General features: G+C 39.2%; 1 protein-coding gene across 1 annotated transcript in view; it reads left to right on the top strand.

Moving 5' to 3' along the window:
• The window catches only part of dnah11 (dynein axonemal heavy chain 11), a 317,498-nt gene that overhangs the window by 115,820 nt on the left and 181,928 nt on the right, over positions 1-19,750 (top strand). Inside the window, exons 31-39 of the mRNA XM_033046160.1 lie at positions 3,293-3,424; positions 3,565-3,725; positions 7,885-8,041; positions 8,119-8,264; positions 8,344-8,460; positions 10,603-10,741; positions 12,090-12,182; positions 15,317-15,511; positions 16,496-16,573. Of these exons, the coding sequence (XP_032902051.1) occupies positions 3,293-3,424; positions 3,565-3,725; positions 7,885-8,041; positions 8,119-8,264; positions 8,344-8,460; positions 10,603-10,741; positions 12,090-12,182; positions 15,317-15,511; positions 16,496-16,573 (1,218 nt within the window). The remainder of the gene's footprint in view (positions 1-3,292; positions 3,425-3,564; positions 3,726-7,884; positions 8,042-8,118; positions 8,265-8,343; positions 8,461-10,602; positions 10,742-12,089; positions 12,183-15,316; positions 15,512-16,495; positions 16,574-19,750) is intronic.

Here is a 19,750-nt window from a genome sequence, read left to right on the forward strand (position 1 = left end):
AACTTCGCAAAGCATTATTTGGAAACTTTAATCAGGAATGATGAAAGTTCAATAAATGTGAAAATGTCAGCTTCTGTGAGTTCAGCTCTTTGATTAAATAATATACCAGCTTTACAATTTTCTTGGAAATAACTTTTTTAAGTTCATCTTAAAACAAATTCTGCCTTTGTACTTTCCAACATTTGCATTGTCAGAGTAGATGTGAACTGTCAAGGAAAATAAGGAGCTTGTTTATAGTCTAAAAGAAAGCCATATTCTCTTTTTGGTTATATTCAGTTCTCCAAACGATGTCAGGTTTACATGCTAATTTGCTGAATATACTACTCGTTTGGAATACTAAATGAATCAGACAGTGTCCTTGAACTCACAAATGACTGAGCCTCCATTCAGTTGACAGTTTTGGTGCTGAAATAACTCTGAATCGTTTCATGATGTAAATATCGTTTCATGACTGAAAATCATGCATTTAAGATCAAGCACATTATCATTTCCATTTAAATATTTTTGACTGTCTTTGTTACATGCATAAATTATACATTAACTAAAGGAATGTCTTTTAGATAATGCATTTTAGTACAAAATGTTCCGAAGTTTTTGATGAAATACCTTTTGAAGTGTAGTGACTGTTGTGGAGTACTTAAATGTGTACAAACAGAGTAAAGATGTAAAACGTATAACAATATTTATTGTTAATATATGAAGTGCAAGTTTTGGTCTCAGCTGTAGATTGTATTGTAAACATAACCGTGAAAGTTTAAAAGGAACGTTAGAACAGGTGCTTGAGTGTAATAAAGGGAATACTGGAATTGGGGCCTTAATATGTCACACGAAGTAAAAGAATTGGCACCCAGTGAGTTAGATCCAAACCATGGGGATTTCTAAACAATCAGTGGACAAGTAATCAAAATTCACCTGCAAATAGGTCGAGAGGAGATTAAACGAGTGTAGAAAGTCATTGAAAGGTGAATGCAGTGCTTTCAGAAAGTATTCAGACCCCTTCTGAATGTTGAGATGTTTCTACAACTTGATTGGGGTCCACCAGTGGTAAATTAAATTGATTGGACACGATTTGGAAAGGCACATACCTGCCTATATAAGGTCCCACAGTCGACAGTGCATGTCAGAGCAAAAACCAAGCCATGAAGACGAAGCAATAGTCCGTAGACTTCCGAGACAGGATTGTGTCGAGACACAGATCTGGGGAAGGGTATAAAACAAATTCAGCGGCATTGCAGGTCCCGAAGAGCACAGTGGCCTCCGTCATTCTTAAATGGAAGAACTTTGGAACCACCAGGACTCTTCATAGAGCTGGCCGCCTGGCCATACTGAGCAATTGGGGGAGAAGGGCCTTGGTCAGGGAGGTGACCAGTAGCCTGATGGTCACTCTGACAGAGCTCCAGAGTTCCTCTGTGGAGATGGGAGAACCTTCCAGAAGGACAACTATATCTGCAGCACTACACCAATCAGGCATTTTTGGTAGAGTGGCCGGACGGAAGCCACTCTTTAGTAAAAGGCACATGACAGCCTGCTTGGAGTTTGCCAAAAGGCATGAGAAACTCGATTCTCTGGTCTGATGAAACCAAGATTGAACTTTTTGGCCTGAATGCTAAGCGTCACGTCTGGAGGAAACCAGGCACCGCTCATCACCTGGCCAATACCATACCTACGGTGAAGCATGGTGGTGGCAGCATCATGCTGTGGGGATGTTTTTCAGCGGTAGGAACTGGGAGAACTGGGAAAGATGAACGAAGCAAAGTACAGAGAGATTCTTGATGAAAACCTGCTCCAGAGCGTTCTGGACCTCAGGCTGGGGCGGAGGTTAAACTTTCAACAGGACAACGATCCTAAGCACACAGCCAAGACAACACAGGAGTGGCTTTGTGACAAATCTGTGAATGTCCTTGAGAGGCTCAGCCAGAGCCCGGACTTGAACCCGATCGAACATCTCTGGAGGGACCTGAAAATAGCTGTGCATCGACGCTCCCCATCCAACCTGACAGAGCTTGAGAGGATCTGCAGAGAAGAATGGGAGAAATTACCCAAATATTGATGTGTCAAGCTTGTAGCGTCATACCCAAGAAGACTTGAGGCTGTAATCGCTGCCAAAGGTGCCTCAACAAAGTACTGTAAAGGGTCTGAATACTTACGTAAATGTGATATTTCAGTTATTTCTTTTTAATTACTGTGCAAAAATTTCTATCTGTCTTTGCTTTTTTATTATGGGATGGTGTGTAGATTGATGATAAAAAAATGAATTAAATCCATTTTAGAATGCTGTGATGTAACAAAATGTGGAAAAAGTGAAGGGGTCTGAATACTTTTTGAATGCACTGTATGTACACAGCCAAATGCTGATGCATGTTCATTGAGCTTACATTTGGTTTTCTATTGCTAACTTTATCCTGTTGTGCTGTAAGTTCATCAAAATTGAATTGTTTTTTAATCACCTCACCAGCTGACTATTTCCACTATTTTTGTATATCTATTTGGATTTCCAATATCCACAATATTTCGCTTGGGCAGCTTACACCCTAGTGGTATGAACATTGACTTCTCTAACTTCAAGTAACCTTTGCTTTCCCTCTCTCTCCATCCCCTTTCCTTCCCAGTTCTCCGACCAGTCTTACTGTCTCCGTTTTATCACTGTTAGATAACAACAAAGCAAACAATGATCTATTCTACATTTTCCCCGTTCACTTTTCCCTTTGTCCTGTTTTCACACCTAACACATCCTTACCTATGCACTTCGTTATCTATGTGCCTCCCACTCCCATGACATCAATCTGAAGAACGGTCACGATCCGAAACATTACCCATTCCTTCTCTCCAGAGATGCTGCATATCCCGCTGAGATACTCCAGTATTTTGTGTCTATTCACAATATGTTATTTTGTGTTGGATTACACACAATCCGCTATCATAACGATTATATTTGTTATAAATGAAAATGAAACAGAAATTGTATGTGCTCAAACTGTGAAATTAAAACAAAAAATGCTGGAGATCTTCAGCAGGCCAGGCAGCATTGTCGGAGGCTCTCCAAACTGAAACATTTAACTCTGCTTCTCTTATCGGGCATGCTGCTTGACCTGCTGTGCATTTCCAACATTCTCTGTCATTATTCACTTTACAAATTCTTTTTAGTCAGAAGAAGGATCCCGACTTGAAACTTTGCCTTTCACAGATGCTGCCTGGCCCGCTGAGTTACTTTGTGCTTTGTTCTTTTTTGTGTAAGTTTGTTTTCCATGCATCTCATCTCTATGGCTAAAGTTTTTTTTAATTACTTTTAAAGGTGGTGCAATTGAATGCTTTGATCAACATGCTGCTGGGAGAGTTAACTGCAGGAGATAGGCAGAAGATCATGACCATGTGCACGATCGATGTTCACGCCCGGGATGTTGTGGCAAAACTTATTGCTCAGAAGGCACGTTAAGAGTGTTGAGCGAAAATATTTTGTAGATTAATTGTTTGTTTTGTTGTTTACTTTTACTTTTTTAGTGTCCGATTGGTATTTTTTAGCAAAAATATTAATACTGTTTTTGGTTGTGATGAACATCTCTTCAGGTTACAAGCTCCCAAGCCTTTGCTTGGTTATCCCAATTGCGGCATCGTTGGGATGCCCACCAGACCCACTGTTATGCTGACATTTGTGATGCTCATTTTCGGTACTCTTATGAATATCTGGGGAACACTCCTCGACTTGTGATCACTCCTCTAACTGACAGGTAAATAATGCTAACTAATATTAGCTCACTTACACTATGATTTCTGTAAAACTTTACTTTGCATTAATTTTAGCCCATGTCTTGGCAATATAAATGAGTGGGTTGCTCTGAGAGGGTTACATCCACTCTGGATGGATAAAGAAAGAGTACAGAGACTGATTGTATCTTGTCGTAAACACAAGGCTACAGCTATTTTGTGTGTAGGGGCTTATTTATAATTTGCTGAAACCAAGAAACTTCCTATCGCAACACCACTACAAAGGGTGGGAAATTGGTCAGCATCCTAGCTAAGCTGCTACACAGAGGAGGCAGCCTGCTCCTCTTAATCCCACTGAAAAGGAAAGGAAGTTCTCTGGGCCATTTGTTGAAATTGGAAGGCCACCAATTCCTTCATGCTCAATGCTAATTAATAATTACAGTTATAAAGTAACCAACTGCCAAAAGCCAAAATGTGAGATAGGTTGAATAAGTTAGGTCTTTATTCTCTGGAGCGCAGAAGGTTAAGGGGGGACTTGATAGAGGTCTTTAAAATGATGAGAGGGATAGACAGAGTTGATGTGATCAAGCTTTTCCCTTTGAGAATAGGGAAGATTCAAACAAGAGGACATGACTTCAGAATTAAGGAACAGAAGTTTAGGGGTAACATGAGGGGGAACTTCTTTACTCAGAGAGTGGTAGCGGTGTGGAATGAGCTTCCAGTGGAAGTGGTGGCGGCAGGTTCGTTGGTATCATTTAAAAATAAATTGGATAGGCATATGGATGAGAAGGGAATGGAGGGTTATGGTATGAGTGCAGGCAGGTGGGACTAAGGGAAAAAAGTTGTTCGGCACGGACTTGTAGGGCCGAGATGGCCTGTTTCCGTGCTGTAATTGTTATATGGTTATATGGTGTTCCAATTGCTTGCCTCATCACCTTCTGAGAATGACAGCAGCACGGTCATTTTGAAGCTATCGTTGTTTGTTCGATGCATCCGGCTGATGAAATTCAAATTGCCCCCAATGTCAGACTAATGGACAGATGAAGCAGGATTGGAAATCAATTTAATTGGGCCGTCTTCTCCTTATATCTATCCACCTCCTCCTACTACACCTTGCACCTTTCCACTGACATTTGTAAAGCAAAGCTTATGTTGGCCTTGGAAAGACCTTGGCCATGCATGAGCCCTTCTTGAGCAGTGGGCAGGCCGAACAAGAGGTGCATAGTCTTACAAAGAGTTGCAGACCAAAGAATACATGCAATTGATTTATAGTTTACTGCCATACATTTTGTTATTTTATGTTTTCATCAGATTCTGCTGCTTTCTTTTAATAATGAATCATTAATGGTCATTTTCCCCATATTGTGGTCCATTTTGATACCACTTTTTACATATTCTAATAGTTTTTACCAAATTTGGCCAGGTGCAAATAGTGCATGAACTTTAACTATTTAGCTGCAAACTTTTCTCCAAGCAGAGGAGAAGTTCTTGCTTGGCAATTTCATTCTTAATTTCAATAACTCTTAACCCCTCAAGGGCGGCACAATGATGGAGCAGTAGATTTGCTGCCTTACAGTGTCAGAGACCTGGGTTCGATCCTGACTGAGGGTGCTGTTTGTATGGAGTTTGTACATTCACCATGTGACTGCGTGGGTTATCTCCGGGTGCTCTAGTTTCCTCCCACATTCCAAAGGTGTTCAGATTTGTAGGTTAGTTGGCTTCTGAAATTGTCCGTAGTGTCTAGGATAGAACTAATGTACGGGTGATCGTTGGTCGGTACCGAAGGGCCTGTCGGTGGGCCGAAGAGCATGTTTCCACGCTGTATCTCTAAAATCTAAAACCCATTTTATAGTTTTGAAACAGTAAAAAGTAATAATTGGCAAAAGTTTCAATTTTTGACAGATGTCAATGTGATGAAAGGCTGAGACCAAGAACAATCAATAATTTCACCAGGAAGGGCACTAGCTTTTATATTTCTAAAGAACCTTTAATGCCTCAGGAACAGAAATATCATTCAATTATTTCAATTAACTTTACAGGTGACTCCTGCATTAGAGATGGACTATGCTCCTAGAAAACATTCCGCATCATGTGTTGCTGTAACACAAATCCCACCCCCTTTTCCTAACTCCCCTGTTGTTCTGCGTTTTGGTGCTTTCTGTCCTGTTGTTTTTCCCTCAACTTTAATGATGAATATGGCAGCTACTGGTTCACAGCAGAAGCCAATTGAGAGAATATATCAGTTTTCAAAGCAAATTTCTTAAGTGGCCAGCAGCTGAATTTGGAGGGACCAGCAACTGCAGATGCTAATAGCCTTCAGTTTGAATGGAGACGAGTACTTTTAGATGAATATCAAATATAAGTAAGATAGGTTAATGATCTAATGCACAGCAAATAACAGTGATCATTTACAACTTGTACTAAAACTTGCTGGCTCTGTTTCAGACATATTGAAGGTACATTGTACGGAAAACCCTTGGGTGGGGGTAGGAGTTGGGGTGCTGGAAAGAACTGCTAAGCAACAAAAGAAATCTATCGTACTTAAAAATAAAAACACGTCATCTGTACAGGCATTAAGAAATGCGAGTTGGAAAAAAATAGAAAAGTTGTTCCCCGATACTCATGTTTATTCAGTAAATCAGAATTTGGATAGTGATTTGTGAAGTACGTAATGGTAAATTGCCACACCTTGAATGACTTTAATGCAGGATTGCCCTTGTTGACTCTTTTTGAAAAAATAAACATTCTCTGTTGTAGTCTAATGTTCATGCACAGCTGCAGCAAGGAAGAGTTTCATAATTCTGGTCCATATCCATTGCATTTGACAAATAAACACTCTGGACTCTTGAATGTTATTTTTGCCATTCTCAATCTATAGGATTGTAAAATGGTAACACCAGATGGCAGTGTCAGAGGTTAGAAGAATATGAATTCAGAATCATCGTGTTAATTTTACAATGTGGCATTGACTGGAGTCAGTTTGCCCAAATTGTACAAAATCTATTTACCTACCATTTATCTGCTGATGTTTATAATAACGTTATTAAATGATCCATCATAGTTAGACAAGTTATAAGACAGTTAATTTTAAAGTTAATTTAAATTGGAGCTCAATTCATTAGAATATGAGATATAACTTGGGTGCCTTGGTTTAAACTGATGAAAGGCAGATGTAATAAGATTGATGTGAGAACATTTTTCATGCAAAGGGTGAGCTAAGAGTGATATTCTTACTAATGAGAGAAGACATTCCTGATTTATGATTATATATTAATCTGATGTGACACCAGTGAAACACACCAGTACCAATTCCAATCTTTCATTTATGTAGGAGATGTCCAGGTGGTTCGTGATAATGTATCTTTGAGAACAATTATTGCACAGCTCTTTGATAAAGACCAACAATGCTTGCCTTGTAACTAACCTGAAAACATTATGATATTAGTGATGTACACCAAACATAGCCAAACTCTAGTTTAGTTCTCTGAAATTAACAGAATATGTCTAATCTACTTGTTTACTGAGCAACTGTTTTTTTGTGAAGGAGTCTTTTAAAGAGTAAGTACTTGTAAAACAAAACTCTATTTTGGAAGGTTCATTTATAAAATCTCAGGTGGAAAGGATAGATTTAACGAATATTAACAAAATTGTCAAAATATATTTTTTAATAAAACTATTGAAATAACAAGTTTATTATGAGAACTATGAGAGGCTGATTCAGAGGATAATTATGTACAGTATTCTGGTGACTTGGTCGATTGGATTCAGAACTAGTTTACTCACAGAAGACAGGTTTGTGGTGGAAGGGTGTTATTCAGGCTGGAGGTCAGTGACCAGTGGATTTCCGTGGGTGAACCCATTCACATTCATAGGGCTGCACATGTTATGCCAACCATCACTGCCCATCAGCTCGATATGTTGCAGCCCCGCTCTTGACTTTCAGTACTGAGTCGAGTGATGAAGCAGGAATTCAGGTGTGCTCACCTCTTACCTCCATCTTATCTTTGACTTTTGCAATGCAATGTTCAGGCTCAAAAGTCACAGAATAATTGAGCTGCATGGAGGACATTGCTGGCACTTCTCAATGGAATTGCCATCCAATAGTAAGTACGTTTTGGCCTTTTTCCGTTGGTATGAAAATGGTGATCATGAGCAAAGTTTTCTGTTTGCTTTTGTTTGAAGGTGCTATATAACCCTCACACAGTCTCTTCACCTAACCATGAGTGGAGCACCTGCAGGTCCTGCTGGGACGGGCAAAACAGAAACCACCAAGGATCTTGGGCGTGCCCTTGGCGTGATGGTGTATGTCTTCAACTGTTCTGAACAAATGGATTATAAGGTATGGCTCCTGATGATGTGTTTGATGCTTGTACCTTAAAAAACAGAATATATGAATGATAGTTCTGCATTATACAGTCCATAGGAAACATCTATAAAGGTTTGGCACAAACTGGTGCTTGGGGCTGCTTTGATGAGTTCAATAGGATCTCAATTGAAGTTTTGTCGGTTGTTGCAGTACAAGTCAAAACAATACAAGATGCCATTAAAAACAAGAAAAGGAGGTGAGTGCAAAATAATGAACCTTGTCAATGTTATTAATTTATCCATATGGGCAACTGTACATATCTTTATTGTTTTCAGGTTTGTCTTTCTTGGTGAAGAAATTTCTCTTAAACCTGCAGTTGGAATATTTATAACCATGAATCCAGGTTATGCTGGCCGAACAGAATTGCCAGAAAATCTTAAAGCACTTTTCAGGTAAGTGAAGTTAATTGTTCATTCCTTCTAATTATAGACATGATTTCAAAGAGCTATAGTTACATTAGTCAGATTTTGTTTAGAACAGCCGTGTAAAACCACTCTCTGTGTAAAAAATGATTTTCTCATCTCGGTCCTAAAGGACATCCCTCTTATCCTTAAACTGTGACCCCTTATTCTAGACTTCCCCAACATCGGGAGTAATCTTCATGCATCTAGCCTGTCCAACCCCTTAAGAATTTTGTAAGTTTCTGTAAGATCCCCCCTCAATCTTCTAAATTCTAGCGTGCAATAAACCAATACCAATGTAAAATACTGCTCACCAAAAATTATTAAATAGAACATACTAAAAATAAATTAGCAATAATAAGCATATTAACAAAGTGAAGATAAAATTGAAGATAAAATTGATTTTTTTTTTTTTTTTAAATCTTGCTGGTCATTTTAACTTTCAGTGATATTGCAAAGGCCATTTCTCCAGATTTTTATTTCATCAAAACCAATGTTCACACATTCAACAACATTACTGACAATTACAGGAAGAGTATGATTTAGACTTTTGGAAGAAAAGTTTTCTCTATGTTTTGACTACAAAGCCCTCACATGAAATAAATCTATCCATTTTTGATGTTTATTTCTGACTGGAAAGGTAGATTATACACACTTGAAAATCCTGACAGTGTCTTGCTGTCCCTTGGACATTCAATGAACACTGATTCAATTATAATGAGGCTCCATAAATGAATGAGTAACAAACAATTGCAGCTTGTGAGCACAAGCTTGAAGTTTAGGTGACTTTATCACTGATCCTTGGGTGGACTGCTGGAGGCTGCTTGAAATCACTTGAAATACATGTCAAGGATTATTTTTTTTTTAACCCCAGGAGTACATCTGCTGGAAGGCAATTATCATTGACATTTCCACAAACGTATGAGCCCATTTCCACTTGGCGCCTGCTCCTTGCATCAGCTCCTAATCCTCTGAGCTGACACCTTGGCCCTGTTTAGTGACTGGTCAATTAGCTGTTTTTTCACAGCATGCAAGCTTCATTCCTTTTCCTTGCTCATTGCCAAAGTTTGCTGGCTAGATGCAAATGCAAGACTTTATTTATTAGCAAGCATGTAAATGTTATTTTGTAATGCACGTCTTGAATTTGTGAGCTTGATCAAAGGGATTTGAGGTGAATAGTGGTATGACTGGGATGCTTAAACAGAGTGGAAATAAACGATAAGATAGAAAAATTGTGGATGGAACCACTAATTAAACAATGCGCCTTGGTGTCTTTGTTGTGTCGACCGTGTAAATGAAGCTTGAATCAAATCATGTATTTTAGAGCATACAGAAATGGATATTTTGGAAACAACTTTTAAATAAAGTCATACAACACATGATAGACCCTTTGGCCCAAAGCATCCATTCTGACTCAAATGCCCCGTCTAAGCTAGTCCAATTTGGCCATGTTTGGCCCATATCTCTCAAAACCTTTCCTATTCATGTACCTGTCCAAATGTCTTTTAAATATTGTTACTGTACCTCAACCATTTCTGGCTTTTATTGACTGCTGCAATATAGCAAATAGAAAACTAAAAACGGACTGTGCTAAAATCAGGCAGCATATGGGGAAAGAAAAACAGTTATCATTGCACGTTGGAACATTTATCTGTTTCTCTTTCCACAGATGCAGCCTGACCTGAATGTTTCCAGCATTTTCTGTTTTTAACTATAAATGTCTAGCAACTAATACATTGTTTTTCCATGGTCATAATTCAAAAGATCCCTATCAGATTACTTGCCAGATTTCTCTTGAAAAAGCTGAGGGCTCTTTTAATCCTTTTTCAATGATTTTGAGCCGTCATCTTTGGTAATATTAATGTTTTAAAAAGTGGGTTTTCTCCAGGGCATACCTATTGTTTATTCTTGGAGGAAACACAAGTTCAATTAATTAAATTAAAATACATCTAAATAAAATCATGCTGTGAAATTGATGCTTATGATGACAAAATATTGAATGACATTATGTCGATACAGCAGTTAAATTACTTCTGTACAAAATATTTTATAGATGCAATAAATTTATGAAACTTGTGTATGTAGTTGAATTACAGTCATGCTTTCTTAATGTATTTTGCTTTTTTTTTTTAGACCCTGTGCAATGGTTGTTCCAGATATCGAACTGATTTGTGAGATTATGCTAGTTGCAGAAGGGTTTTTAGATGCCAAATTGTTGGCCAGGAAATTCATTACCTTGTACACTCTTTGTAAAGAGCTGCTTTCAAAACAGGTTGATTATTTGTTTTGCTTTCTTTGGCTGAGCTCCTGATTTTCAAAATAACTCTTACAAAAATAATTAACGGATTTTGCAATGATTTTGCAATGCCACAAATAACTTGTGTATAAATTACAATGGAAATTATCTTGTACATTTCTGCACAGTAACCTCAGAAAATAACTTTATCATTCTAAATTTTAATGTTAAATAGTACACTTTGGGATTTAGAACTAGACCTTGTCAAAACCCATCTCTGCAAGTGAAAGTGGTTTTCACCAGACCTGTTAAACTGTCAGGGGATAGATGACTGAAGTTCTAAGGAAATAGTTTGCCTCAGTCCACTTGTATTAATAGTTGGACTCACAGTTGCTTTTGAGTGTTAAATCAAAGTATTTAGAAGCTAAAATCATTCAGCAACACTTGATATTTTTCATACTAATATTTGACCAGATAACCATGTTTCCCTTGTAATGCTGTCCATATTAATAAGATATATTAAAATATATTGTATGATGTACACCGATTATTGTCCACAATTAAGCTGTCTGGACTTTTGACACAACGTTACATAAATGGGAAATTAAGTGAAGGATAAAAATTCGAAAATGGAAAAGATTTCAATTATTCCTTATTGCCCTTCTCTGTTAATTATTTTAAACCTAAATGTTAGCTTTGTCATTAAGCAAAATAAGTCAGAATTCAAACAATAAAGGATCTTAGTCTACCAGTGTTGTTTGCCATTCCCCTGCATGTTTTGTATTGTTTTAAATGTAGAAAAAAGTAAATAGCAATGATGTGAAAAAATATTGATCTAGAAATATTTTCTGGATTTTTTTCAAATAAGTAGATTTTTAGAAAATTAATGATATCAAGCTTGTGCATTGTCCATGTTAATTTTTTTGTTAAAATACAGTTATTGTGATGGGCTTGTCAATAATTGAATTCTTTGGAATCTACAATATCTCCTCACTATATGTCCAGGAGGTTTAAATTCCAAGAATTACCTATATTGTATAACAAATTTACCCATTATTGCTGTAATTTGCAGCAAAAAATGAGTGGTCATGGAACATCTACTGATATCATCAATTTAGTGATTTGTACCATGTAAACTATTGTTTTTACCCTCCAAAAGGTTAGTGTGAGGTTGTGTTAAATACACTCAAGCTTATTATGAAAGGATGTACTGGGAAAAAAATGTTTATTTGCTGAACACACATCAAGCTCTTCTGCTTTAAGCAAAATCATAGAATTATTCCATTATTGCACAAGACATGGTGGATATGTGATGACTGTGAACAGTGAAATAATGTGTTATTGTTTGTAACCCAGAACTTTTCCTTTTTTTCCCTTTGTTAAGGATCATTATGACTGGGGTCTTCGTGCCGTGAAATCGGTTTTAGTTGTTGCTGGTTCCCTTAAAAGAGGAGACAAGAATAGGCCAGAAGATCAGGTAATCAAAGGTCCTAAATCCTGTGCCCCTTTGCTCGTGATCCTTTTTTGCTCTAAGATAGTCAACATAATTTTGCAGAAACTGCAAACAGAAAAATCTGCAGATGTTGGAAGTTTGAGCAAATAACAAAGTGCAGAAGGAACTCAGCAGGTCAGGCAGCAGTCTGAAGCAGGATACCAACTGCAAAATATTGTCTGTCCATTTCCTCCACATATTCTACATGACCTGCCGTGTTCCTCCAACACTGTTTTTTTCTCATGGAAATTGCAGTCTTTTTGAAGTGATGTGTATTATTAATTTAAGAGCTATGATTCTTACAAAAACATTTTGAAGTAAACTTATCTAGTTTATATTTATTTCTAATTCAGGCTGTTAAATACATTTTCCAAAACATGATCATTTGCATGAAATACAATCATAGTACCTATTTTTACGTGTTTGATCACCTATTTATGTCTGTGTATTTATTCAGAAATTAATTATGTTTTTAATACGACTGATTCTCTTTGCCTCATTATATAACCATATAATCTTGGTTATAATCTTGGTTATATAATGAAAATATCCAATTTATTTTTAAATGATAAAAACGAACCTGCCTCCACCACCTTCCCTGGAAGCTCATTCCACACAGCCACCACTCTCTGAGTAAAGAAGTTCCCCCTCATGTTACCCCTAAACTTCTGTCCCTTAATTCTCAAGTCATGTCCCCTTGTTTGAATCTTCCCTACTCTGTGGGAAAAGCTTATCCACGTCAACTCTGTCTATCCCTCTCATCATTTTAAAGACCTCTATCAAGTCCCCCCTTAACCTTCTGCGCTCCAAAGAATAAAGCCCTAACTTGTTCAACCTTTCTCTGTAACTTAGTTGCTGAAACCCAGGCAACATTCTAGTAAATCTCCTCTGTACTCTCTCTATTTTGTTGACATCTTTCCTATAATTAGGCGACCAAAATTGTACCCCATACTCCAGAATTGGCCTCACCAATGCCTTGTACAATTTTAACATTACATCCCAACTTCTATACTCAATGCTCTGATTTATAAAGGCCAGCACACCAAAAGCTTTCTTTACTACCCTATCTACATGAGATTCCACTTTCAGGGAACTGTGCACAGTTATTCCCAGATCCCTCTGTTCACCTGCATTCTTCAATTCCCTACCATTTACCATTATGCTGTTTGATTAGCTGAAAGTTTAAAAAGCTATTTCCTGCTTACATTATATTAAAATTACAAGGTAGATGTGGTTGTCCCCTGTGCCTAAAATGTTGCTATTAAATCAGCTTGCCGTATAAATGTGTCTGAAGTTAGCCGACTAAGTAAACATAACAAAGATGCTCAAATCTACATTCTCTGATTACCTATTTATTTTTACACTTATTATTCTGTAAGAAACTTGCCTTGGTCTTTTCTTTTCATATCAGGATGATTAAGGAAAAAGGTGTAGCCTAGCTGTCTGTTCTAGAGTTTTGACCCTTTCTCTGGAAAGTCAGAGGTTGAAGGGAAACCTTCATAGATGTATGTAAAATTATGAAAGCCATGGGTAGGGTAGACAGAAAGTATTTTCCAGGGTGAAGTATGTAAAAGATGAGAGGGCATAGCTTTAAGGTGAGGTGGTCAAAATTTAAAGGAGATGTGCATGACAAGTTTTTTTAGACATAGGATGGTGGGTATATGGAATGCGCTGCCAAGGGGGATGGTAGAGGCAAACAAAAGTAGCATTTAAGAGAATTTATGAATGGCACATGGATATGCAGAAAATGGAGTGATATGGATCATGTGGAATGGAATACTCTATACTTTATTGTCACATGTGCCAAAACACAATGAAATTCTTTGCTTGCATATCCAATGTATACATATAGCGACCACCTACGGTGCTGACAAAGTTACATAGCACGCTGGCACCTCCTTTTGTTCTTCCCCCGCACACACACACACCCCACAGCGGTTCTCCCACGCCGGGTTCCCATTGACCTTTGTTTCCCCCCCCACCCCCCTATTATCCATTGTTCCCATCTCTCCCCCCCCCCCCCCCCACTGCAGTCTCCCTATGCTCTCATCGACCACGGGACGACCTGCAAGGCATCGCTGCCGCTGTGAGGCTTCACCACTGCCGAAACCTCACCGCTGCCGACTCCCAACTTGACGTGTCCGTCTTATCCGTCGGTTGGCGCATCATCGACCTCCGCAATGCTGTCGGATCCTCTCCTGAGGCCTCCGTGGTGTCGATCCAGGCCCTAGCCACGAGCTCCGTTGGCTGCTCCGAAGACCAGGGCCCCAACCCGCGAGGCGAGGCTCCTCCTCCAACCCGCGAGGCACCGGCCAGGCTCTGACCCAGGCTTCTCCGTGGCCATTCATTGAGACCGTGGTGCCTCGACAAAGGCATCCAGCCGTGATCCTAGTCCGCAACCTCGGCCCAGCGGGACGCCTTCTGTCCTTGACGAACGTAAAAAGAAAGTGTGTGTCCCAATGCACCAGACCATTAAGAAGGCAAATGATATGCTGGATTTCACAGCAAGAGGATTGGAAATATAGGATCAGTTTAGTTTAGAGACACAGCATGGAAACAGGCCCTGTGGCCCATGGAGTCCATGCCGACCATCAATCGCCCATCACACATGTTCTGTGTTATCCCACTTTTGCATCACAAAATCCTGAAGTCAGGCAGCATCTCTGGAGAACATGGCTGTTTAGTTTAGATCAGAACATGGTATCAGGCCCTTCAGCCCACCAAGTCCTTGCTGACCAACGATCACCCCTACACTAGTTCGATCTTACAGACCAGGGACAATTTACAGAAGCCAATTAACCTACAAACCTGAACATCTTTGGGATGTGGGAAGAAACTGGAACACACGGGGGAACTCCACACACTCACAGGGAGAACACGCAAACTCCACACAGACAGCACTCAAGGTCAGGATCGAACCCAGATGTCTGGTGCTGTGAGGCAACAGCTCCCCCAGCGATGACACCATGCCACCTTGCTTAATGTGACTCAAGCACAACCAGCAGGAATATGTTTTGCTTTTGTTTATACAGTATTGCTATGAACCTGCATAAAATGAGTGTTATCACAGTTGCTTTTTGACATGTCATTACTTTTTAATATATCAATTATTTTCCAAGGTTTTAATGCGTGCCTTAAGGGATTTTAATTTGCCAAAGATTGTGACGGATGATATCCCCATTTTTATGGGACTTGTTGGCGATCTGTTCCCTGCCTTGGATGTTCCCAGAATGCGAGACCAGGAATTTGAACAGATGGTAAGGGAATCTACTTTGGAACTCAACTTGCAGCCTGAAGAAAGCTTTATCCTAAAGGTATGAACTTCTACATTTTCATAAAATCTCTGTTTCTCTTTTACTTGGGGGTGGGAGGGGAGGGTTAAGCAGGGATTAAGTGGAGAGGTTGCACACTGGAAGTCATCCGAGTTGTTTATTGCGGTGCTTAAATGTATAGAGATTTGTAAATTGTGTCACTTCCTATTATTATTTGAATATTAATACAAACAGTATGCCATCTTAAAATTAAACGCACTACACAAAACCAGATTATAGCTCCTCATTCCAACATTAAAGAATTGAGAAAAGCAAAGACCAATGGAGTTTTCCAGTTTATGCATCTTCAAGTAACTATGTGCAGACTTTATTCATATATACCGTACTAAGAAAGGTGACAATGTTACAATTTGTCTCACCCAGAGTCAATATCCTGTATCCAGAGTATACTCAGATCAAAAGCAGCTCAATTAGGTGAATTTCAATTGGGTGCCATAGTGAACTGTATGCAAGTCATACACAAGATAAAAAGTGAGAGTACTAGGTGGCTGATCTGTGCCCGTCAGCGAAGAATTTCTCCTCCATTATTTTTATTTGTGTTGACCCCATTCTTGAATTGAACCTCAGAGGTGCACATCCAATTTTACTCCAAAATTTTCAATTACCTAAACTGTCAACTTGTCTTGGTAGGATTGAGGACTTGCTTTCAGAGTGCCACATACAAGACTAGGTGCAAAGTGCAGCAGCAACTGAGTCAGATTTTGAAATTTCATTTCACAGCTTTCCACTTTGAGGGCCATTTAATGTCAAGAATTGACAGAGAAATGGATCAAAGAATAATCACTACAAATGAAAATGGGATAAAACATCACACATGGGAGCACGGAATAAATTGAAATAGATAGGCCCAGAAACGCAAATGTGATATAGTCAGATGTGGTGAATATTTTCTTAAATAAAAAAAACATCAGTCTTCTAACCAGTCCTCTTATTTTAAATAATTATTGCAATATTTCTCTCCTGCAGGTGGTTCAACTGGAGGAATTGCTAACTGTTCGTCATTCGGTCTTTGTAGTTGGAAATGCTGGAACAGGAAAGAGTCAGGTAGGCAAAATATCATGTCTCAAGTTGCAGGGTTACTTGAAAATATAGGCACTTCCCAATTTGCGTAATATATTACTTATGTAAACTTGCAATTGCGTAAGCAATTCTTTAAACGGTTCACCGCCTCAGAGCTATCCTATGGTCTCGGCGGCCAATAGTAGATTTACGTGTGTGCAGTAGCAATTCCGTTTCCAGCTTGCATAACATCTTACTTGAGCATGGGTACATAAGCCTTGCATAAGTCGAGGCGTGCCTGTAATAGATTTTTCCATTGTTAACATTAAAAAAAAAAGAAAGACCAAATGAAACTTTTATATCTAGAAAAAATAAAGCATTTCATGTGTAGAGTGCCATTTAAGAAATTGCAAAGCACTTTTGAAATGCAAGAGTGCCAGAGACCCTGGTTTGATCCTGACTATGGGTGCTTGTCTGTGTGGAGTTTGTACATTCTCCCCCGATCTGTGTGGATTTTCTCCGGGATCTCTGGTTTGCTCCCACACTCCAAAGACAAACAGGTTTGTAGGTTAATTGGCTTGGTATAATTGTAAATCGTCTTTAGTGTGTGTAGGATAATGTTCGTGTGCAGGGATCGCTGGTCGTCATGTACTCGGTGGGCCGAAGGGCCTGATTCTGTGCTCTATCTCTAAACTAAAGTAAATTTGTAACTGTTGAATTGTAGAAAGCAATGCATCCATTTGCAGCTTTCAAAATCTTGCTAACTGTTTGTTGTTCTTGTTATTTTGATTGGGGATACTTATTGGTCAGCATCCATGGGTTAGCATCTCTCTTCTTTGAAATAATGCCATAGGCTCTTTTATATCTCAGGAGAGACCAAAAGCGACCCCATTTTAGTCCCTCATTTAAAAGGTGGCATCTCCAATGTTTACACGCACTGGACAGACTGGAAAAGCAGTGGCTTTTCTTACTGGAATAAATAAAAATGGGAGGGGGTCTGACAGGGTTTAGAATCAGTGAAGGATATTGACTGAACAAATAGAGCTAAACTATTTATATTAGTGGAATGGTCAAGAAGGGAATGAAAGCAAATGACAAAACAAACAAAAGTGGTGGAAAAGAAGCATTCTCACCCAGCAAGCTGTTAGGCCTGGAATACATTGCCAGCAGTTGCTGTAGAGACCGATGCTGAATCTATAGGGCTAGGAGGAGATGGTGGAATAAGAGCAGCTGGGCTCTTCCTTGATAGATCTGGTACAGACTTGTCAGCCCAAATGGTACTTTCCTTGTTGTAACTTTTCTATGTTTTCTAACTGACTATTCAACATAGTCATTAGTAACGTTGTGGGTGCAGGATTTGTTGATAGTGATATCATCAAATGCTGGTGTCAGAATGACTGGGATTTCACCTTATTTATGTAGTCATTACCTGACATATTTGTAAACTTTGCTCAAGCCTAGATTTTATACAGATCCAACGATATTTGAAAATTTTGATTTATAAAAACCCCACTCATATGGTTTCTTTAATAAGATGACACCGTCATTTGGAAACGGATTCACCCTAAGAAAGTATGCTAAAATAAAATAAAAATATATAAAAACAGAACAAAGAAATCTAGAAATGCTCAGCAACTCAGGTAGCAGCCCTGCAGAGAGAAGCTGTTCTGAAGAAGGGTTAGTCAGAAATATTAACTCTATTTTTCTCTTCGTCAAATGCTGCCTGGCCTGCTGAGTATTTGATCATATGCAACATTTTTGCTGAAGGGAGCTTTAAAGTTAATATATTTGCAAAGTAAACAGATAAATAGCAAATTAAGGTGAATGCAAAATGGCATATTTTGTTAAGAGGAGTATAATAGCCAAAATCAAATGAAGAGTGTAAGAAACTTAGAAGTGCATAAATCAATAAAAGTACCAGTGGAATTTGTGAATACCAGAAGTACAAAACAAAGCCCTGGGATTTGTCGCACAATAGATTTCCTAAGTACAGCTTAAGTACAGCTTATTTAGAAACTTGTCCAACTCATTCTTAAGTACTATGGCTAATGTTTGTCTGCAAATGATTAAAGGAAAGCACTAAAGAAAGGGCAAAAAGCTTATCGGAGCATGACAGGAACTTGGAGAATATTGTTTGCAGGAAATCCTGAGTTAGCCAGTTAGGTGAAGACTATGAGGTGAAGACGGCCTTAAAATTAGCATTTGAGCTCCAAAATTGCTCCAGATATCACATCAGTAAGGTTGTTAACATATATGCAAAAATGCATCATAATCATATTAGTACTTTATTAGCCAAGTATGTTTTGCAATATATGAGAAATTTCATTTGAAATACAGTCATACCAACAAAGAGCAACAAGACGCCCAAATAATTTTTTAACATGAACATCCACCACAGCGACTCCCCCACATTCCTCACTGTGATGGAAGGCAAAAAAAAGTTCAATCTTCTTCCCTTCTTTGTTTTCCCGCGGTCGTGGCACTTGAACCTTCCGTTGTCGGAGCGATCTTGGCTACCGCAGCCGGCAATTGAGCCCTCCGCATCGGGGAGATCAAGCTCTCGCATCGGGGGGCTCTCAGTTCCCCGCGCCGGGCAATCTGACCCTGGGTCAGGGCTAATCGAACCTCGTGTGGCTTGGAGCTTCCCGACATCAGTCTCTACCCAGAGACTGCAAGCTCCTCAATGTTGAAATCCGCAGGCTGCGGTTGGAACGTCGATCCCAGGCGAGGGATCGCTGGCTCCGATGGTAAGTCCACGGTCCCGATGTGGGTCTCAAAGTCAGTCTTGAGCAATGCCGCCAGCTCTATGATGTTAGGCTGCAGAGTAACTGGAGGTATGATCCGGAAAACAATCGCATCTCCGGCAAGGTAAGAGATCCAAGGACCTTAAATGGGGGGCCACCATCGACTCCACAGTCAAAAAGGCCCAAAAGAGGATGTACTTCCTGTGGCAGCTGAGGAAACACTATCTGCCACAGGCAATGATGGTCCAATTCTATACGGCCATCGTAGAGTCTTTCCTCACCTTCTCCATCATGGTCTGGTTTGGCTCAGCCACCAAGCACGACATCCGGAGGCTGCAGCGAATCGTTCGATCAGCTGAGAAGGTTGTTGGCTGCAACCTTCCACACCCCCCCCCCCCCCCTCATTCAAAAAACAAAAGCCTGTAGCCTCCTTTTACTCTGGTATTTTATATCATTCAAATGTTTAAACTATAATGTT

The sequence above is a fragment of the Amblyraja radiata genome, chromosome 2 (genome assembly GCF_010909765.2).
Source record: "Amblyraja radiata isolate CabotCenter1 chromosome 2, sAmbRad1.1.pri, whole genome shotgun sequence".
NCBI lineage: Eukaryota > Metazoa > Chordata > Chondrichthyes > Rajiformes > Rajidae > Amblyraja > Amblyraja radiata.